The following is a 24,130-nucleotide window of genomic DNA, read 5'->3' as shown; positions in this document are numbered from 1 at the left end:
AATGTAGCATTTGTTATGGAAGCTTGTTTCCACCATGAAATAAAAAAGGTAATTGCGACGTTTTATCTCAGTGAGTTTATTTATAGTGAGATATAAAGTCAGAATTGCGAGTTATAAAGTCAGAATTGCAAGTTATAAAGTCAGAATTGCGAGTTATAAAGTCAGAATTGTGTGATATACTGTAAAGTCAGAATTGCGAGTTATAAAGTCAGAATTGAGAGATCTCGAGTCAGAATTGAGAGATATAGTCAGAATTGCGGGATATAAAGTCAGAATTGTGATATAAAGTCAGAATTGTGTGATATAAAGTCAGAATTGTGAGTTATAAAGTCAGAATTGTGTGATATAAAGTCAGAATTGTGTGATATAAAGTCAGAATTGTGAGATATAAAGTCAGAATTGTGTGATATAAAGTCAGAATTGTAAGATATAAAGTCAGAATTGCGAGTTATAAAGTCAGAATTGTGAGATATAAAGTTAGAATTGCGAGTTATAAAGTCAGAATTGTGAGATATAAAGTCAGAATTGTGAGTTATAAAGTCAGAATTGCGAGTTATAAAGTCAGAATTGCAAGTTATAAAGTCAGAATTGCGAGTTATAAAGTCAGAATTGTGAGTTATAAAGTCAGAATTGTGTGATATACTGTAAAGTCAGAATTGCGAGTTATAAAGTCAGAATTGAGAGATCTCGAGTCAGAATTGAGAGATATAGTCAGAATTGCGGGATATAAAGTCAGAATTGTGATATAAAGTCAGAATTGTGTGATATAAAGTCAGAATTGTGAGTTATAAAGTCAGAATTGTGTGATATAAAGTCAGAATTGTGATATAGTCAGAATTGTGATATAAAGTCAGAATTGTGAGATATAAAGTCAGAATTGTGAGATATAAAGTCAGAATTGTGAGATATAAAGTCAGAATTGTGAGTTATAAAGTCAGAATTGCAAGTTATAAAGTCAGAATTGTGTGATATAAAGTCAGAATTGTGATATAGTCAGAATTGTGATATAAAGTCAGAATTGTGAGATATAAAGTCAGAATTGCGAGTTATAAAGTCAGAATTGTGAGATATAAAGTCAGAATTGTGAGATATAAAGTCAGAATTGCGAGTTATAAAGTCAGAATTGCAAGTTATAAAGTCAGAATTGCGAGTTATAAAGTCAGAATTGTGAGTTATAAAGTCAGAATTGTGTGATATACTGTAAAGTCAGAATTGCGAGTTATAAAGTCAGAATTGAGAGATCTCGAGTCAGAATTGAGAGATATAGTCAGAATTGCGGGATATAAAGTCAGAATTGTGATATAAAGTCAGAATTGTGTGATATAAAGTCAGAATTGTGAGTTATAAAGTCAGAATTGTGTGATATAAAGTCAGAATTGTGAGATATAAAGTCAGAATTGTGATATAGTCAGAATTGTGATATAAAGTCAGAATTGTGAGATATAAAGTCAGAATTGCGAGTTATAAAGTCAGAATTGTGAGATATAAAGTCAGAATTGTGATATAAAGTCAGAATTGCGATTTATAAAGTCAGAATGGCGAGTTATAAAGTCAGAATTGTGTGATATAAAGTCAGAATTGTGATATATAAAGTCAGAATTGCGAGATATAAAGTCAGAATTGCGAGATATAAAGTCAGAATTGTGAGTTATAAAGTCAGAATCGCACGATATAAACTTGCGATTTTGAGAAAAAAAGTCAGAATTGTAAGATAAAAAGTCGCAGTTACCTTTATTTTTTTTATTTAGTGGCTGAAACAAGTTTCCATAATTTGTAGCTCAATGGTTACACAGTCCAAAACAATAAGAAAACTAAAATTGATAAAATAAATATGTGATCATTTAGAAAGCTAAACAACATTTCTTTTCTTTTTTTTTCTTTTTTTTTTTTGTAATTGAAAAAAAAAAGCTGAAAAAGAAAAGTATAATACAAATATTAGCAGAAAAACTTAAAAACTTGAAATTAAAAATATTGCCTTGGCCACTACCTGAAATAAATTAATTTAAATTGAAGTACTAAAATGACTGAAAATGAATTTAAACTATATAGAAATATAAAACTAATAAAAAGGACAAAAAGCACATAAAGTTACTAAAAATAAAATAAAAAAACTGAAATTATAGAAATAAAAGCTAATTCAAAAAATATTAAAAACTATAATGGTATATAAATAATGCTATTTTTATTATTACAGTAATCCATGATGTAGTTTAACGATAATTTTTTTAAATTATTTTTAAATGAATCATCAGTTGGACACATCTGTATTGCTATCAGCAAACAAAAATAATATTGCTCAATCTCTAGAACTTATGCAGGATGCCGAAGCAAACAGGATATAACGTCACGTAGGGCTTCTGTTTTTAATAATACATTACAAATAATAACAAATTCATAATGTTAAAATATGCCGTCTACACCACTTGTATTAAATCCTTTAGTTTTGTAAGAGATGCTCTACACAAATTTGCAGGTCAAACTTGAAATTTGTTCACATATTTCTTGGCATATGCTTGTGTTCCCGCTCTCTCATGTGCACGAATGGAAGTGAAAGGAACATAAAGTCTATAGTAAGCGCATCTTGTGCATGTCATTGATTTCCGCCACACTTGCAGTCCTGTACAGTCGAAAGAGCTTCCTCTTGAAGTAGACCTTATTTATTAGAAAGTGTGTACTGTGTACTCCAATTTACTCTTCAAAGCGGTGATGTACTGGAGAGGAAACACTGAATTCCATGGGGAAGCAGTGGATTTGTTTGATCATATCCTGTCAAAAAAACAAAAAAAAACAAACACATTTTGAGAGGCTGCTAATTAAAGCTGCGGTGAGCTGTGTCCGTACTGAAGGAGGAATTCAGACCAAAGGCCGGTGGGATAATTAAAGGCATGGCTGAACAAATGAGCCATATGTCATATTGTTGTTCTCCTGGGGGAAATGCATTGTGGGAATGAATGTTGACCGCTCAAGTTGCATGTTTGCTGAATACACCCATTCTTATAATAATGTTGCCAGGGGTGCTGACAAATCATTTCAGTGTATTCAGTGGCCACTTCTGAAACACTATAAACAGTCATTTTCAGAGGAGAGTCAACATTGAAACTTTCACTGAAGGAAAAAAAAAATATATATATATATTGTTTCTATTTTGACTCTACCCCTATATATATACAGGTGCTGGTCATATAATTAGAATATCGTGAAAAAGTTCATTTTTTTATTGTAAATTATTTTAAAAAATGAAACTTTCATATATTCTAGATTCCCTACATGTAAAGTAAAACATTTCAAAAGTTTTTTTTTTTAATTTGTTGATTAGAGCGTACAGCTCATGAAAGTCCAAAATCCAGTATCTCAAAATATTAGAATATTTACATCTGAGTTTCATTAAATGACCATCCCTACAGTATAAATTCCGGGTATCTCTTGTTCTTTGAAACCACACTAATGGGGAAGACTGCTGACTTGGCAATGGTCCAGGAGACAATCATTGACACCCTCCACAAAGAGAGTAAGTCACAGAAGGTCATTACTGAATGGGGTGGCTGTTTACAGAGTGATGTATCAAAGCATATTAAATGCAAAGTTGACTGGAAGGAAGAAATTGGGTAGGCAAAGGTGCACAAGCAACAGGGATGACCGCAAGCTTGAGAATACTGTCAAGTAAAGCCGATTCAAACACTTGGGAGAGCTTCACAATGAGTAGAATGAAGCCGGAGTCAGCGCATCAAGAGTCACCACACTCAGACATCTTCAGGAAAAGGACTACCAAGCCACTTCTGAACCAGAAACAACGTCAGAAGCATCTTACCTGGGCTAAGGAGAAAAAGAACTGGACAGTGAACAGTGGTCGAAAATCCTCTTTTCAGATAAAAGTAAATTTTGCATTTCATGTTGAAATCATGGTCCCAGAGTCTGAAGGAAGACTGGAGAGGCACAGAATCCAAGCTGCTTGAAGTCTAGTGTGAAGTTTCTGAAGTCAGTAATGATTTGGGGGGGCTGTGACGTCTGCTGGTGTTGGTCCATTGTTTTATCAAGTGCAAAGTCAATGCAGCCATCTTCCAGGAGATTTTGGAGCACTTTATGCTTCCATCTGCTGACAAGCTTTATGGAGATGCTGATTTCCTTTTCCAGCAGGACTTTAGCACCTGCCCACAGTGCAAAAACCACTTCCAAGTGGTTTGCTGACCATGATATTACTGTGCTTTATTGGCCAGCCAATATGCCTGACCTAAATCTATGGGATATTTTCAAGAGAAAGATGAGAAACAGTCGATCCAACAATATACAGATGATCTGAAGGCTCAATAGTGCCTCAGCAGTGCCACAGGCTGATCACTTCCATGCTACACTTCACTGATGCTGTAATTTGTGCTAGGAGCAAGTCATTTGCTGTAATATGTCCTGCCGATCAAGTATTGAGTGCACAAAAGAACATACTTTAAAGAACTTGAACTTTTCTGTTTTGCAAATCCATTTTTTGATTGATCTTAGGAAATATTCTAATATTTTGAAATACTGGATTTTGGACTTTCATGAGCTGTACGCTCTAATCATCAAAATTTAAAAAAAAAACTTTTGAAATGTTTTACTTTACATGTAGGGAATCTAGAATATATGAAAGTTTCATTTTTAAAAATAATTTATAATAAAAAAATGAACTTTTTGATGATATTCTAATTATATGACCAGCACCTGTATATATATATATAATAGATAGATAGTATATTTTATATTTATAATATATTTATAATATAATATTTTTTTTTCCTGTTAGTTTCAGTTTTGACTCTCCTCAATGAATATATAATATGACATAATATAATATAATTTATAATTGAGAAATACTTGAAAGCTATTTTAATTTGTTAATATTTAATGAATATTTAACTGTAAATAAAGGAGTGTATTCAATGGATGGGTGGATGAATAGATAGAACGACAGACAGACAGACAGACAGACAGACAGACAGACAGATAGATAGATAGATAGATAGATAGATAGATAGATAGAACGACAGACAGACAGCCAGACAGACAGATAGATAGATAGAATGATAGAACGATAGATAGATAGATAGAACGACAGACAGACAGACAGATAGATAGATAGATAGATAGACAGACAGACAGACAGATATATAGATAGATAGATAGATAGATCGATAGATCGATAGATAGATAGATAGAACGACAGACAGACAGACAGACAGATAGATAGATAGACAGACAGACAGACAGACAGACAGATAGAACGACAGACAGACAGATAAATTAAATAGATAGAACGACAGACAGATAGATAGATAGATAGATAGACAGACAGACAGACAGACAGATAGATAGATAGATAGATAGATAGACAGACAGATAGATAGATAAATGATAGAACGATAGATAGATAGAACAATAGAACGATAGATAGATAGATAGATAGATAGATAGAACGACAGACAGACAGATAGATATAGATAGATAGATAGATAGATAGATAGATAGAACGATAGAACGATAGATAGATAGATAGATAGATAGATAGATAGAACAACAGACAGACAGCCAGATAGATAGATAGATAGATAGATAGATAGATAGAACAACAGACAGACAGACAGATAGATAGATAGATAGATAGATAGAACGATAGAACGATAGATAGATAGATAGATAGATAGATAGATAGATAGATAGAACAACAGACAGACAGCCAGATAGATAGATAGATAGATAGATAGATAGAACAACAGACAGACAGACAGACAGATAGATAGATAGATAGATAGAACGACAGACAGACAGATAAATAGATAGAACGACAGACAGACAGACAGACAGACAGACAGATAGACAGACAGACAGACAGACAGACAGACAGACAGATAGATAGATAGATAGATAGATAGACAGACAGATAGATAGATAAATGATAGAACGATAGATAGATAGAACAATAGAACGATAGATAGATAGATAGATAGATAGATAGATAGATAGAACGATAGATAGATAGATAGATAGATAGATAGAACAACAGACAGACAGCCAGATAGATAGATAGATAGATAGATAGATAGAACAACAGACAGACAGACAGACAGATAGATAGATAGATAGATAGATAGAATTATGTGAGTATTTCTATTTTTATAAATAATATAAATAATAGCCCTACATGAAACGTTCTACACATTTTTTCCCCGAATATCTCCAGGAAAAGGAAGATTCTTCTGCTTCCGTCTGCCAGCCTTGAATCTGTTGGGAACCAGCAAGCAGTCTCTCCCGCAGGACGATCCAGATTCAATCATGGTGGACTCGCCCAGGGCCAGTGACGACTCTGCGGCCGTGATGGACGTCCGATCGCCCACGAAGGACGGTTCCAGTCCAGCGGATGCCAACGACACACGGGCGCTCATCAGCTCCAGCCCTCACTCCTCCCCAGTCAGCGTGTCCGTTCCCCTCGACCACTCGTCGCCCAAGCAGCCCTGGGATCGGCCCAGTCCTTCCCAAGCACAGTCCACCACCTGCCTGGCCCAGTCCATCTCTAGAGACAGCATGTGCAGCCGGAGACGGGCCTCCTCCGTTCACGACATTGAAGGGCTGAGTACGAACTCCAAACGTCTGTTTATGGACAGACACGCAAGTGAAGGTGAGAACTAAAACTTATATTGACATTCCATGTTGATTTCAAGAAGCACATGGACTGATAAGACTATAGAAAAAATACAATATATCTCTATTTTATCTGTAAAAGAACAATATTATTAGTGCTGTCAAACGATTAATCGAGATTAATCGCATCCAAAATAAAAGTTTGTGTTTTAAACCAAATGAATATGAAATAGCTATGTAATTTGAGGAGTTCTGGTCTAAAGCCATTTTCTTTACACCAAAAAATAGTTTGAATTATAAAGTCCATTAAATTGTGCAATTAATTAACTCAACCATCATAATGCATAGTTTCTTAATGAAGACAGGAATGTATAATTTTCCAGTATTGCTTTTACTGATAAATGATAATCACATCTAACAGCAAGAAATGGCAATTATAATGGCATCATAATGAATGACCTTCTCCCTGCCTGTTTTGTTGATATTATCAATTTAGAGTCATTGTAAAGAACCAAAATATGAAATGATCCACTGCTGGCTCTCATCAGTTTTAAAAGAAGCATGTGTGCTTGAAATTTTTTTTACATGAACTCTTTTAATTCTGTTTTCTTTAATTGGGTGAATTTTCCTAATTTTCTTCTTCTAATCTTTACTGCTCCATTTCAGACCGTGTACGCGGTCCGAAAGGTAACGTTGAACTCTGTAGGAATGTATAACTGTCTCTGGCTTCTTGCTGCATGCTTAAAAACACACAGCAGTTGGGTTCACCATCATTCATATTACTGACTACTTAAAGAGGCCATATTTTGCCCTTTTACAAAGTTTTGATTTTGTTTTTAGGCTCTACTAGAAACGGTTTTAATGCTTGAATGTTCAAAAAAAAACCCATTATTTTCCCCATATTCTCCATTGTTGCAGCTCCTGTCTTCCCAGGCTGTCAGTAACGCTCTGTTTAATTCCTGTCTCTATGAAGCCCCTCCTTCTGAAAAGCTCAGTGTGCTCTGATTGGTTGGCTGGATCAGTGTGTTGTGATTGGTCAAGCGATTCGAGCGTGTTTGGGAAATGTCCCGCCCCTTACCATAAATGCCAGTTTCAACACACTACTAACTAACTCAACCAGGCCCCGCCCCTTTGTTTTGCCTTTTAGACCATGCGCCTGGCATGTCGACCATTTTGGATTCGGACACGCCCTAAGTGCACCTGCGCCATGCGCTTCAGACCATGTGCTTAGATCCTTAAAATCTTCTGAATTTGACAGAGAAGCCGGTCTTTAAATGAAAACACTTTTTAAATACAGTTTTTATGTCCAACTATAAGCTTCAGAAGATTGTGTTTTCTGCATGCACTTTGCATGAACACCCCAAGATTTAACAAATAACAAATTTGGTCAGCATATGGCAACTTTTAGTCCAGTTTTCAACTTAAAATGACACTGACACCCCTGTCCTAATCAGAACTTGGACCAGTTAAAACAACATACCTAAAAAATCTAGATAAAACCCGTTATCTTTCCTCAAAAGCGCACTCAGAATACAGATCAGAAGCTCCCATCACAGTGTCTGGGACGTCATGCCGTTTCGTGATTATCCATTTTCAGTCTGATTTCTCCTCTCAGCTATTATTGATGTCTTGATTAGATCATACAGAACATTTGCTGCTATTTCAGTAAAGCTCTAGTCTGGACCGTCTTGCATTAAGGTGGATTAGAATGGCTCAGACTTGTACAAGCAGTTCTTCTTCACATCCCATTGAACGAGACTGATGCTCCGGCTCACAGTCAGGACAGAAAATCAATGCTACATGCTGAATGACTTCCATCAGCTGTTAACCGGCACAGCCACTTTCAGTTTAGGATATTTCTTTAATCAAAGTTTGAATTATCCCAAGAGAGCTTGTGCGGTACTGTTATTGATCATTTGTCTATTATATTGCACAGGATTTTAATGGATTGTTAATGGATGCTTACAGAACTGCATATGTTTGTTTCAAGCATGAATGATGATGTTTATGGAAAGCTTGAAATGTACTAAAAAAAATCCTGTTTCTAACAGTAAAATCACATCTACATTTTTGAAGATGTTTTAATTCATCTGTCACACTGTGTTTACAAAAGGTTCATTCAAATGGTTTATTAAGCTGAGCAAACAATGTATTCAAGGCAAAATCATACAATTGTTCTTCTGCCAGACATAATTTATTTAAGCATTTGACCTGTCGATCAATTCCTTTTTAAATTGAACATTTAAATTTTTTAAAATCATTTTATAATATATATATATATATATAATATTTCATTATATATATATATAATATTTCATTATATATATATATATATATATATATATATATATATATATATATATATAATATTTCGTTATATATATTTAATATATCATGATTAATTATATTTTCAAATACTGAAATTAAAAGCAATATTTACCTGCATATAATCTTTTTAAATTAAAAAACAAATGAAGATATATAATGTGCAGAGAGATCAACTTTTTTACACTATTAAAACATCTCTGTCTTAATATTCTCATACACAGGAATCACAAGTCAATGAAGGATTGTGAAACTGGTATAATGACATTGTTTTTTAGGAAACTTAAAGCAATAGTTCTTCTAAAAGTGAAATTTTGTCATTGTTTAAGTATCCAGTTCATACAGGTTCAAGTAAATGATGGCATAATTTTCACTTTTGGGAGAACTAAGGGTTTAATGACCAATTAGAAATCAACAATATTCATAATAAAGAAAAGTCACTGTGAATGATAAATTAGGAATATTAGATTTATCACCCAGCCCACTGCAGAATGAACAAGAATAAACAAAACCTAAACTTTTTACTCTTTATCTTCAGGACCGTTCAACCACCTGAAGTCCAGTCTGCTGGGATCGACCTCAGACTCGAACCTGAACAAATACAGCACCATCAACAAGATCCCGCTCATCGCACTCAACTTCTCTGAAGCCAACGATAAGAAAGCACCTTCCCCTCCGTCCTCAGAGAAAACCATCATAGCACCAAAGGTCAAAGACAGAACACACAACGTCACTGAGAAGGTCACACAGGTAAGACTGTGAAGTTTAATCCAACCCTATTTACTTTCTTTACACACGTTTCTGGTCTTATTGAGATCGATTCCTTTGCAGTTCTCATTACTTCAAAAGAAAAACTGCTCATCAAAGCTGCATTTATATGATCAAAAATACAGTAAAAACAGTAAATATATTTTTACAATTTAAAATAGCTGTTTTCTATGATGCAAAGCTGAATTTTCAGCATCATTACTCCAGTCTTCAGTGTTCAACTTATTAACAAACTTTTGGACGATAGTATATAAATCACAAATAATTCATTATAATAATACATGTAATATAGGGATGCACCGATATGAAAATTTTGGCCGATACCGATAACCGATAATTCTTTATATTTGAAAGCCGATAACCGATATATTGGCCGATAAATCTAAATCCAAATTTGTATATATTTTTTGAGAGCCTGATTACAAAAACAAAAGTCTCACCATTAAAAGCCATGTTCTAAACACACGATTATAATGTTCTCATTATAATTTTATGAAGCATATATGACAGACTTGAGCTGCACATGTTGCACTTAACTGTATTTTCCTTTTTGAAGTGATATTAATCATATTTCAAGCAATTTAAAACCATCATGGTGAACAGTGCGCATCTGAAGTGTCTCATCTGAAGGAAATAATACATTATTAATTTTTAACATTAAAAATGAACATATATCGGCCAATACCGATATGGTGGCCGATATATTGTGCATCCCTAATGTAATATATGTACTATAGCACCCAATATTGGGCTATTAAAAGCGTGAAATGAATGTGAATGCTAACAGATAGATATAATAGACCCACTTGGTTATTAACGTTTCACATTGACTTTAACAGAGTAAAATCAGTTGTTCTCCCTTCATGTTTTTCAATAAGGCCCTCAGCTAAGGATGTGCTTTTGCTCTATTTCTCCTCGGAGTTTGAGTTAATCAATGTGTCGCGAGCGTAATCTATTTGAAATATTGTATGCGTCAAGTGCTTCATGATTCGATTGGAAATCCAATAGTCTTGTGAACGAGTACAAACAAACTATAACAAATTCTCCTGCATAATTTCACTACTGCTCGGTTATGCATTAAATGATGCTAACAGACATATGTATGCAAATAAATGCTAATGAGGATACTACTTAACCTAGGGGGTATTAAGATGAGAGCAAGAATACAGGGCAACAGCCACTAATTATTCTGAGTCCATGTGTCCTTTCTTACCTCAGCCATATTTAGCATGTTTTTCTGACACCGAAATGCATCACTGAAAAGAGCATCTGAGCATGAAGATGGATTTTCTACCACCTCCGGGAAATGGATCTCCAAATATTGGCAAAACACGATTCAGTAGCGCTGTGACAGTTTCTGTGTTAGAGACTCAAGTGTAAATTGAACTTTCCCCTTTAATCCATGGAAGATAGATTTGTGTTTGCACACTGGCTCTGCTACAAAAACAGCTGAGCTGCATAGCTAGACAGCATTTACAAGGGTCATGAACAGCATTTTTTTATTATTATTATTTTATAATGTTTCCTGAGGTGCCCTTATAATGTTAGTATGATTTTTTTTACATCAAAAATGGTCATAATTTAGAAATAAAAGGTCATTTTCTACCCTGATTTTAGCTCTCTGATGTGAACGCTCTGTTTGAAGGGGCGTGTCTGCTGTGAGACTTCAGTGTAAACGCCCACTGCTGTGATTGGCTAACATCTTTGCATATGAAATAAGTATTACATGTGGAACTATACATGTGAACTTTAGATCTATTCTCATCACATGAAAGGTTGCAGCATTATAGCCGATGACAGACATATCTGTTGAGCACATGAATGCAGTGATCTCGTCATTTCAACTTGATTTCTGCACCTTCACAAATAACTACATAACTAACATAACTAAAGGCCCCAATATACTTCAAATGAAATCGAAGAATGAACTGATGTGACGAACGGCTTGCCAAAGTGAACTCCCAGGAAAAGTTCTCTTCAGCTGCAAAACACCTTCGTACTACCATTGGTCCGTGACGATAACGCAATAGGAAGTGTGCTCTGAGGCTCCGCCTTCTTTCACACAGAACTCATTTCATCTGTTGAGTCCGTCGAGGTAAGATTTCCACGCGTTAAAATATGAACACTGGATAGCCGCTTTATAGTAGAAAATGAAGTTGTGCTTCTGATGAAAAGAGGCACTGACACCGTTTTTCATGTTTGATACTGTAAGCTTTCTTTTAAGCAATCTATTGAATAAAATGCCATATAAATAAACATGACATATTTACATATTCATCTAAGCGTCGCTCTCAGCAGTGTGCAGCGTCAGATGTTCGATAACAGTATATCGCTGCTCATGTATTTCAAACTTTGTTTAACCCCTAAACGAAGAACGAAAAAAACTTTGTTGTGAGTATATAAGGGCCTTAACGGTGCAAACACAATGTAAAGAAGAGATTCGTTGTGCAGTGTAGACAGCATCAATGATTATAACGGGAGTTTTGGCGAGAGCCCACTGACGAATTTGTGCTGTGTGATTGACAGCTCCAGCGATTCTAAAGGGAAACTTCTTTTATGTCTTTCTGTATAGACCTTATACCATCTTTAGAATTTTGTCTTTGAACTTCCGTTTTTGCGGTTGCTCTGTATATTTCTATGGCATCGCTGTTTAAGAGTAATTAGCTGGGAAGTGGATTTACTTATTGTAGAGTTAACCCTTTAAAACCTACGGCTGCGCCCGCCTGTCTCTCTTTAAAGGGTCAGTTCACCCAAAAATGAAAATCATGTCATTTATTACTCACCCTCATGTAGTTCCACACCCATAAGTCCTTCATTCATCTTCGGAACACTAATTAAGATATTTTTGTTTAAATCCGATGGCTCAGTGAGGCCTGCATTCAAAGCAATGACATTTCCTCTCTCAAGATCCATAAAGTGGTTCTACCTTAATATTATAAAGCGACGAGAATACTTTTTGTGCCAAAAAAACAAAATAACGTCTTTTCAACAATATAGTGATGGGCCGATTTCAAAACACTGTTTCGGAGCTTTACGAATCAAATCAGTGATTCGGATCTCCTATCAAACGGCTAAACTGCTGAAATCACGTGACTTTGGCGCTCCGAGTCACTGATTCGATTCGTAAAGCTCCGAAACAGTGTTCTGAAATCGGCCCATCACTATATTGTTGAAAAATCATTATTTTGGGGTTTTTTTGGCGCACAAAAAGTATTCTCGTCGCTTTATAATATTAAGGTAGAACTACTGAACTCACATGAACTGATTTAAATATGTTTTTAGTACATTTATGGATCCTGAGAGAGGAAATGTCATTGCTGGCTATGGAGGCCTCACTGAGCCATCGGATTTAATCAAAAATATCTTAATTTGTGTTCCGAAGATGAATGAAGGACTTACGGGTGTGGAACGACATGAGGGTGAGTAATAAATGACATTATTTTCATTTTTGGGTGAACTAACCCTTTAAGAGCCAATACAAACTGAAACCAAGTAGGTAGCACAATAAATCTTTTTGCATATAATATCAGAGACTTTACACGTTCAGATCATGCCTCCAACATGCTCCTGTGGCGTTGTTTTCACCCTCTAATGAGTCTGCACAAATTGAGTTTACAACAAAAACAGCGCACATGCACTAACTGTAAACAAATAGGTTTCACGTGCCATTTTTGCTTATAACTTAATGAAAAATGCACAGATCATGGCACATCACCATTTACAGCAGATTCTTACGATTAAAATGAGACCAAAAACAACATAATCCATTGTGTCAATCACAAGATATTACTCACGGATTATGTAACATATTTGGCCAAAACATGTCTCTCGTCTTTCTGGGATGCAGTGTGTTATCCAATGTTTCCGGAACCGTCCATGCTTGTTACCCAATGTGGAATAACACAAAATAGGTATCATTTTAAAGCTTAGAAATCAACTTTTTAATGCATTTAACCTTTTTGATCAACTCTTAACGAGTGTTGAGTAGTCCCTATAAACCAGAGTGTACCGCCAGCACCACCTTGCAACGAAACTGTAACTTTTGATTACTTTATGCATACTTTATGCACCACAAAATTTGATTGAGATACAGCTCACATGTAGGAAAGCTTCATCTTATTTCCTTCCTGAATTATTGCATGTCAAATAAGAAAGATATGTAAAATTATAATAAAAATTTTCATGTTTCTCAGCATGAAAATGTCCAATTGTAATGTAATTTATATTTTCTAAAAATTTAAAAAGTGTTCTATCAAATGACACCTACCTTTTGACTCTCCTTGCTAGAGTTTTGGAGTTATGGGTCTTTACTTTTGTGTATGACACTCTAAAACAACTCAAACAACTCTAAACAACTCTAAAAATGCCTTCAGGTCTTAAAGGGTTAAAGAAAGTTACCATGAGTATTGTAATGTTTGAAGCGGATGTCATAACAAACGTCAGTAGACCGGGAAGATTATAAAACGAGCAGTTCAATCATTAAGGGGCGGAAAATTTCCGGTAAATTTCCAGAATTTCTGGAAACTTTCCAGGATTTTTGGAAACTTTTGGGAAATTTTGGAAACTTTCTGGAAATTTTCACCCCTTTGCATCCCTAGTAAGATCTTACCTTCATGCGGTGGATATAAAACCAGAAAACAGAACACAACGTGCACAACGCTGAAAAGGAGTGGGGCTACATAAGGTCTATATAATTTAATCACAATTTAAATAACAGATTATTTTCATGCTACTAAGAGAAACAATATGAAGTTGACCGTTTAGTCACTGACGCATAAACAGCAATAAATGATTTTGAGACAAAGAACGTCTGACTGTATATAAATCATATCAGAAATCACTGATCACAGATCAGGCATTAGAATTAACACGGTTACTTGCATGTTGTGGCATTATGTCAGGTCCATATCTTACAGTAAAAGTCTGTTTGCAAAGCCTGCGCTGAAATTGTGACTGATTTACCAAAGAATCCACAGTGAAACACACTGAATAAACAAATAATGCTCTGCCGAGACATTCACATAGATAAAAAATTAAATAAGCACTTTCTTTGCATTCGGATCGTTTGGAAGGTAATGTTATTTTTAGTCCAGTGATCCTGTATCTCTCTTCTCTGCCAGTGGGCGGGGCCAAAGACACAATGATATAGAAGTAGGTGTTTGGCGTTGGTGCCCTCTGCAGGCGTTTGCTATAATACATAATGTACATAATGCATTTTTTATTTTTATTACCACAAAAAATCCGATTACTCGATTAATCGTCAAAATAATCGATCGGTTACTCAATTACCAAAGTAATCATTAGTGACAGCCATATCTCTGACATGTCAAAAGATCAAGGAAAATTTGATTTCTCAATTCATGACCTCTTTAAGGCATCATATAGGCACGCTTCCGGTGCAAATGATGTTTTAAACTGTAAGATAATACTTTCTGGCAAATTCTAAGGCAGCATTACATGTGTTTTTCAATGATAAATCACAAAAATGTATTGCATGTGGTGGACGAAGCAATAGAAATGTTAATTATAAGTATTCTACCATTCTTCTGAAAATATCAAGGTTAGTGACTGGAAATATCCTTCAATGAAAGTCAAAGTCATGGCGCTGTGAGGCTGTAACATACAGTACTGGGTCAAACCTTGTTGTAAATGCGTCCGCCTTTTGGCCAGCCGTGAAGGAAGTCGATGACAGCCCATCCAAAGGACATAAGTCCTCACTTCAGAAGTTGACTCGTTCACTGCGGACTTTTGGCTTGTCACATCTGAGTGATTCGCACATTGCCTTCTCCGACCTGCCTGGACGTGTGAGAGCCTGCAAGAGAAAAAGATACATAACTCAACACTTTCTTAGAAGAGAAAGAGAGAGAAAAAAAATCGACTATGGCAACTGATCACTGCATAATTTCTAATAAAGTATTTATCAGGAAAAGACACCTCATTTGCTGAATGTCAAAGTTGGTTAAATCCTGCAGTAAGGTGTGCGTGTGTTCATTTAAAGCTCAATTACAGACACACACTGCTGGATTACAGACTATTATCATCCTAATGCTTTTACCAGGGGACTTCTGCTGTTCAATGGCTTTGCAAAATAGTGAAATGAAACCCCGGCAGTGTCTTTTATAGTGCAAAGGAAAGCAATGTGTTAATGCTTATCTTGAAGATCTTTCTATTCAAGCTTCGACAAAACACATACATCACTGATCACGAGTCTGTTCAGAGGGTCACAGATAGCAGAGACAAACAATACTAAATGCAATTAATAAATTGCTACTAACCACATGTTATTTTTATTAATAGTTGTAATAGTTCATTTTATTTTAAGTAACAACAATTTTGTTTTTTTAAGGTTTTAGTTTTAGTTAACTATAATAACCCTGCAACTAACAATATGCATATTTATGATATAAAGATAAATATGTAAAGATACAGATTTACTTATTTGTATAAAAGAGAGGAGAAAACACTTACCTTACCTTGTGTCACTGATGTCAAAGTTCACATGTCCACTCAAACTGTATTTGACAGATGTCAACATGAACAGATAGTGTGTTATGTCTTCAAAAACTATGAACAAAACTACAAAAGATAGAGAAAAATATGACCCAAACTACATTAAAAATGGGTTTGAAGAGGATAAATATGTTTGTGTTGCCATGTGATATTATTATTGGCTGCTAAGAGCATGAAACCTTCAAAATTCAAGAGACATTCAGAAATCAAGAATAAACCAATTAATATATTATTTTATGATACACAATTTTGTTATCGTGTTGGGTTGCCACTTGATGGCCAATGTAAAAATTCTGTATAGTTCCTGAAGCAAAAAAATAAAATAAATGATTTAGCCACCAGCCTATATAATAAAATTCATGCAAAATTATACGTTGTTGTCCCAGAATCAGATTTTAAATTAATTTAACACATACTTTCATCCAAGAAATGCTACACCAAAAGCGATTTATTCTAGGCAGACAATAACATGACAAGAGCCACAATAAAAGTTCCAGAATTGCTTTGAAAATGCAAAACAGCTACACAGAGATGTAGGCAACATACTATAAAATAACAGAAGGAATAGTAGAGCTTTTGTTTTAATTTGATAATTAGTGTCTATTTATTATTTAGGTGTTTTTAATTATTATTCTAGCTTTTATTGTTGTTGAAATAGTAATAAAAGTAAATTCCACTGCCTTGAGAATGAGAATTTAGATTGCGTTTCACGAATCACATTAAAGAAAAGGGAAAGGACATCTGATTGCCTGAATAGCATATTTCAGTATGTGAAAAACAAGATTTTGTGAAGTCTTGTGCACCGTTTTGTCCTTGAGCAGAGTGCTCAGATAACTTCACAATCAACCTGAGATGCATGAAAGCTAGATTTCATAATCCAAAAAGCTATATGTAATGTGAGCATTTCTGACAGCAGAGACGGTTGTACTGTGCAACTATAGAGAAATAAATGAATATTTATGTCATGCTCTGAGGCTCCCTGACACGGTACACTTATGAAATGTGAAGGAACTCAGTTGTGCTGGCGCTTTTCATGAAATATTGCATCAGCTGGAAAGAAACAGATGACAACTACAGGAAAATATATGTGAGGCGCGGCGAAACATACTGCATTATGATGATGGGCCTGTGGACATGTAACTGACAGCTGTCAAGTAATACAATATAAACATACACTACCAGTCAAAAGTTTGGAAACATTACTATTTTTCATGTTTTTGAACGAAGACTCTTCTGCTCATTAAGGCTGCATTTATTTCATAATAAATACAGAAAAAACAATAATATTGTGAAATATTATTACAATTTAAAATTATGGTTTTCTATTTTAATGTTCTTTAAAATATAATTTATTTCTGTGATGCAAAGCTGAATTGTCAGCATCATTACTCCAGTCTTCAGTGTCACATGATCCTTCAGAAATCATTGTAATATGCTGATTTATTATCAATGTTGGAAACAGTTGTGCTGCTTAATATTATTTTATAACCTGTGATACTTTTTTTCAGGATTCTTTGATGAATAAAAAGTTTAAAAATATCAGCATTTATTAAAATAGAAATCTTTTGTAACAATATACACTACCATTAAAAAGTTTGGGGTCAGTAATTTTTTTTCTTTCTTTTTTTGAAAGAAATTAATACTTTTATTCAGCACGGATGTGTTAAATTGATAAAAAGTGATAGTAAAGATTTATATTGTTAGAAAAGATTTATATTTTGAATAAATGCTGTTCTTTTTAACCTTTTATTCATCAATGAATCCTGAAAAAAGTATCACAGCTTCCAAAAAAAATATTAAGCAACACAACTGTTTCCAACATTGATAATAACTGAGTATCAAATCAGCATATTACAATGATTTCTGAAGGATCATGTGACACTGAAGACTGGAGTAATGATGCTGAAAATTCAGCTTTGACTACAGAAATAAATTATATTTTAAAGTATATTAAAATAGAGAACCAAACTTTTGACTGGTAGTGTATAGTGAGAGATTTTTGATAATTCAAAAATGTTCGGATCTGATTATAGAAATGCACAAATCAGCATTTTTTTTGCAAATGCACAAATCAGCAACTTGACATCAGTGTTTCAGATTTAATATCACCATCAACAGTGCTCTGGTTACTGAAACATGACAGAAATATTTTAACTAAAATGTTTACATAGAACTATACACTATATTTAAATGGCAGTATTTACTTTTAAATGGGAAAAGTTTGAAAAGTTATACATTACTCAACTTCTTTACTGTAAAAAATAATAACAAACAGTGAAAAATTATACATTACTCAACTTCTTGATTTGTTAAACTGTAAAAATAATAATAAAATATAGCTGCAAGCAGCAATTATCAGGGACAAACACTACAGAAGCAGAATGAGGAGCAATAAATCAAGGCAGCGAGCATCGACTGCAAAAATGAGTGAAGACATTTGGAGATGATTTTAAGCAAAATGGTTGAAAGCCCATAAATACAATCACTTGTAATGTGACATAATTGCTTATATTACCTTTGACTAATAGGTGGTGCTGATCTGGGGTGCGTTTCCCAAAAGCATCGTTAGCCAACAAACATCGCAAGTTCCGTTGTTACTAACATAGTTCAACGATTTGGTGTTTCCCGAAACCATAGTTCAAACAAACATTCGCAAACTGCATCGCAAACTTGTGTGGTTGAACGGCAGCTCTAGCATTAATTCAATCTCAAATGGATTAATTTAAAGAAGTTAATACTCCACGACCTGTGTGACATCATTAACTAACGTGGTTGAACGACAGGTTTGCAACAATATGGTTTCGGGAAAAAGTCGTGACTAGCTAGTTGATTTGTTCAACGATGCATCGTACTATAGTAGTGAAGCAGTGAGTTACGTCATTGTACGGGAAACGCACCCCTAGTGTAATCAATGTTGGGTGACAATTAAACAAAGTTTGGTGTCAATATGTCAAATCTTTCCAGAGATATAGCTGTCAGATGCAATTTGGCATTATGCCTTTAAATTCGTTGATGCGATATACAGTTTCGTCTATCGACACGAAATCTATAACTTTTGCCTGAAGATGATAAGACTCAAAATTGTTCTCGGCATGACCCATGGAATATATTATGATCAGTTTTATTACAATAGGCAATACTAATAATTTTTTGATATTTAATTATAATTTATGACCACAAGGTGGTGCTGTCTTGAAATTTCTGAGTACCTTCAGTGCATGGTGCCGATGAAACATACCAAATTTCGTAATGATACACCAAGGCATTCGTAAAAAAATATAGCATTTTATGACAAAATTCAAAATGGCCACTGTCCAAAATGGGAAAATTGGGTAGCGTTTGACTCAGCATGCTGCACCGAATCTAAAGTGACCTGTTTTGTGATTTTCTTTTTGTCAAACTGTTTAGAACTTATTAGCAAAAATAGCCATTTTTTAATATCTCCTGACCACTTGGTGGCACTGTGCTGAAACTATGCAGGTACCCTGGTTGTCATAAAACATACCAAGATTGGTCTGAATACGCTAAAGCGTTCTGGAGATATAGCCTCAAGTCCATTTTGGCATGCTCTTCGTAGAATCCGTTTGCGCGTTTTTTGGGACCGGAATAGGTGGAGCTGGGGAAGTGGAGGATTTCTGAAAGCGTGCTGCAACTGCTAGAGCAAATACTGACCAAGTATTTGAAGGTTGAGCAGCGAGCTCATTGGCTACTGATACAGCAGAAACCAATCAGCTGTGCCCTAAAGAGAATGATGTGATTGCAAGCAAATTGAGTTAAGAACCTATCAGCCTGTGCCATCTAGAGTTTCATGACAGAACTTTGTATTTATTATTATTATCATTCTAAATAAACTCCATTCCATCTGCATTAGATGCTAACTTATTACCTAACTAAGTGATTCTTTACTGGTTTAGCATGTTTCTCTATCAGGACAGACTTGATTATGTACCATACAATACTCACGTTTTGTCTGCCTCTCCTGTTCCAGGTCTTGTCTCTGGGCGCCGATGTGCTGCCAGAATACAAGCTCCAGACGCCACGCATGGATAAGTTCACCATCCTGCACTACAGCCCATTCAAAGCGATGTGGGATTGGCTCATCCTGCTGCTGGTTATTTATACAGCCATTTTAACCCCTTATTCTGCTGCCTTCCTGCTCAACGACATCGAGGAGCAAAAAAGACGGAAATGTGGCTATTCCTGCAGCCCTCTTAACATGGTGGACTTAATGGTGGACATCATGTTTATCATCGACATCCTCATAAACTTTCGCACCACGTACGTGAACTTGAACGAGGAGGTGGTGAGCCATCCGGGGAAGATCGCCATCCACTACTTCAAAGGCTGGTTCCTTATAGACATGGTGGCGGCCATTCCCTTCGACCTGCTCATATTTGGATCAGGATCAGAAGATGTAAGTGACACCAGAACTTAATCAACTTCCTTCTGCACTTGGCTGCTGGTCTAAACTAGGGATCACAAACTCAAATGACCAATTTGGCAGGTGGTGTTCTCTTCCCATTCGCACAGTTAGACACTTAAAGGATTAGTTCACTTCAGAATTCAAATTTCCTGATAATTTACTCACCCCCATGTCATCCAAGATGTTTATGTCTTTCTTTCTTCAGTTGAAAAGAAATTAAGGTTTTCTCCATAACAGTGGACCTCAACAGGGTTCAACGGGTTGAAGGTCCAAATGTCAGTTTCAGTGCAGCTTCAAATCTACATGATCCCAGACGAGGAATAAGGGTCTTATCTAGCGAAACGATCTGTCATTTTCTAAAAAAAATAAAAATTTGTACACTTTTTAACCACAAATGCTTGTCTTACACTGCTCTGTGATGCGGCACATGCAACGTAATCACGTTGGAAAGGTCACGTGTGACTTAGGCGGAAGTACCGAGCAAGGGTTTACAAAGTGAACATTTTTATAAAAAAAGGTAAAACAACGATGTTGGACAATTTTGAAGTTGGAGAAAATGAGATTTTTCGCCCTACCATGGTACTTCCTCCTTCTAACATGATAACGTAATGCGTGGCCCATCGCAGAGCAGTGCAAGACGAGCATTTGTGGTTAAAAAGTCTGTACATTTTTATTTTTTTTAGAAAATGACCGATTGTTTCGCTAGATAAGACCCTTATTCCTCATCTGGGACTGTGTAGAGCTCTTTGAAGCTGCACTGAAACTGACATTTGGACCTTCAACCCGTTGAACCCCAGTGAAGTCCACTAAAAATCCTGGAATGTTTTCCTCAAAAACCTTTATTTCTTTTCGACTGAAGAAAGAAAGACATAAACATCTTGGATGACATGGGGGTGAGTAAATGGCGTTGCAATCACCATATCAGTTGAGCTACGTAAACATTTGGAGCTAAAGTAATTATAATTTAGGCTATCTGCTTTAAGAAAACAACTGAAAAACATTTGTCAAAAAAAATAAAAATAAAATCTTTTAGGGATAAACAGGTCTGTATAAAACAATCTCGCGGGCAGATAGTTTGAGACCTAAACGATTTGTTTACCCATTTATTTATTTAATTGTTTGTTTGTACTGTGTCCATTATGTAGATCCGATCAGGGCATTTTGCAGAGGTCAGAGAGCTTTTAGCGCTGGTTGGCTGCTGATTCTTACGACCACAGCAAAACTATTTCTGTGAATCAGGGATTACAGTATCAGAATATACTGTATGTTGTTTTCTCCCCCTTTTTTTTTGAATGGCCCTCATTTCTGAATCCATTTATTTGGATTAGTGGCTTACCAAATGGGAGTCAATGATTATGATGAGAGAGAGAGAGGAAAGAGAAAACTGATGTTTGAACAGCTTACAGGCTGAATCATTGGCACGCCGGTTGGCTCGTTTCCTTGCTTGTTTATGTAGGCACATCCGTCAATGGCCTATCATGAGCTCTTGGCACATCCTGGCATATGGTTTTCCTGCTTTGTGGTCTGTTCCAGTGACAGCAACTCTGTCAGAGCCATATACAGCCTAAGGACACCAGAAACAAACACAGTGGCTTTTAAAATATTAAAGAATGGAATTACAGATTAAGACCTACTGGAAATGTCATTATTTGATGGCATGCAGTATATTTTTAGACTATGGATGAGTTTTGATGCTTGGTCTTGCTAAGTATATTGCTTTCGTCTAGATAATATTTTCCCAAAGGTCTCATATTTGCAGTTTTTCTGAAAAGGGCCGTCGAGCTCTAGCCATCCAACAGCCATGAAGATCACCCAATTAACAAAGCTCACGCTCTCAGCATCTGCACTCGTTTTCACTGGAGGCGCTCTCACATCTGTCTCTGGTCGCAACTAGGGCTGGGTGATATAGCTAAAAAAAATCTTCATATTTATATATCTGTGCTCTGAAATTGAAGTGTGATTTTTTTTTTTTTTTTTTTGCAATCACAGGAATCCAAATGTCTCATTTTTTCATAACCAAACAATCAGTGTAGTCAAGTAGATTCAAAATATTTGGTGAAAAATATACCTTAAAATTATTAAAGGCATGGTTTCCACACTATATTTCACACAGCCAAGATGCTTAAACATGCTAGCATCATGCTAAAGAATTCTATCAGTGTTGAAACATGCTAATAAAATGCTAAATCATGCTAGCAATGTGCTAAAACATGTACAGTACATGTTAGAAATATGTTAACGTTGTGCTAAGTCATGATAGAAAAATGTTAGCAACGTTAAAACATGCTAGAAACATGTTATCATAATGTTAAAACATGTTAGGAACATGCTAGCAGGGTGCTACATCATGTTATCAATATTAATACATGTTTAAAACATGGTAGCAGTCTGCTAAATCATGATAGTAACATGCTAAATCATGCTAACATGTTAAAACATGCTAGCATTGTGCTAAAACATATTTTATTGACTTTCTCTGACTATTAAAACCTTGAGTATAAGGTTTCACTCAGTTGATTTAAACTTTCAGACAAGGCTTTGTTCAAACCATCAAAGTCTTCAAACTTTAATTGTCTAGTTAAACAGTGGAATTTAAAATATAGGCCAATCATGTGAGGTCAGACTTGATGAACAATCGGTATAATTGAGCATCCGTCTTATCAGCATGTCCAGCTATAACTCAAAAACTTGATTTGCTGTGAACAGGATCTACTAATGAGTTTTTAATGGGCCGCTCATGACAGATTCAGCACTTCTCAACGTGAGAGTACAAAAAAACCCCACGTGCTTCACTCCACAAGCTCGCTAACACACTGTCAGCGCTCGTATGCATGCTAAGCATTGCTGTCAGACGCATCCGTTAAGACATATTCTAAAAATACCCGTGCGGGTCCTAACCTCGCTTTGTGAGGCCACCGTATAATTGCCAGCTAAACAAATGATCTCCCACCGGGGGACGAGTGATGTTGCTGAAGGAGTCGTTTCGGATGAGACAGTGCCCGCTGTCAGCTCTCAGGGACCTTTCTCCCGTGTCTCTATCTATTGAACAGATTTCACCTGCAAATGAGGATTTATCTCTTTTCTGCTCAGCTTGGTTATGCACTGTTTACCGAGAGCTGGACGAGAAGTGTGGATGCTGAAATTCATTACCCAGGTCTCTCATGTTGGGTGTTTATTTTATCCTCATGGTGCGAAATTTTGATGAGATGGATCTCTGGTGTTGGTGCAGCAGTGTGTAATGGACTAAAATTAAACAGGATTATCAAAATATTAATTAGTGTGTGCAGACATTACAGTAGCACCCTGTTATGAGCTTTGGGTGTATTAGACCACAATGTGTTCCGGCTCTTCTAATACAGTTAACTGTGGATAATTAAAGCTATAAAAGCTCACGGCTCTGTTCCAAAACCTCATGAGCTGACTACATATGCAGGAATAAGCGACTGATTTGGAAAACTCTTCAATTCCAAGTGTTATTTAAATTACACAGAGTGCATG

The 24,130-nt window shown here is 35.6% G+C and overlaps 1 protein-coding gene and 2 long non-coding RNA genes across 4 annotated transcripts in view; 1 reads left to right on the top strand and 2 right to left on the bottom strand.

Annotated features, from left to right (window-relative positions):
* The window catches only part of LOC127518531 (potassium voltage-gated channel subfamily H member 7-like), a 107,997-nt gene that overhangs the window by 49,237 nt on the left and 34,630 nt on the right, over nt 1-24,130 (top strand). The window contains exons 4-6 of the mRNA XM_051905328.1: nt 6,209-6,643; nt 9,470-9,681; nt 20,198-20,623. Coding sequence (XP_051761288.1) covers nt 6,209-6,643; nt 9,470-9,681; nt 20,198-20,623 — 1,073 coding nt within the window. The remainder of the gene's footprint in view (nt 1-6,208; nt 6,644-9,469; nt 9,682-20,197; nt 20,624-24,130) is intronic.
* Nucleotides 1,726-6,375, bottom strand: LOC127518534 (uncharacterized). The gene is made up of 2 exons (XR_007931590.1): nt 6,170-6,375; nt 1,726-2,766 (listed from the first exon to the last, which is right to left on the bottom strand). It is a non-coding gene; the product is annotated as an uncharacterized LOC127518534 (long non-coding RNA).
* LOC127518533 (uncharacterized) lies at nt 6,462-22,184 on the bottom strand. 2 transcript variants are annotated; one of them, XR_007931589.1, is made up of 6 exons: nt 22,037-22,184; nt 20,492-20,593; nt 20,173-20,362; nt 16,173-16,275; nt 15,339-15,511; nt 6,462-6,615 (listed from the first exon to the last, which is right to left on the bottom strand). It is a non-coding gene; the product is annotated as an uncharacterized LOC127518533 (long non-coding RNA). The 2 variants fall into 2 exon arrangements; XR_007931588.1 differs by having other exon boundaries at nt 16,168-16,211.

This window comes from Ctenopharyngodon idella, chromosome 9, assembly GCF_019924925.1.
Source record: "Ctenopharyngodon idella isolate HZGC_01 chromosome 9, HZGC01, whole genome shotgun sequence".
Lineage (NCBI taxonomy): Eukaryota > Metazoa > Chordata > Actinopteri > Cypriniformes > Xenocyprididae > Ctenopharyngodon > Ctenopharyngodon idella.
This window is presented reverse-complemented; position numbering and strand designations above follow the sequence as displayed.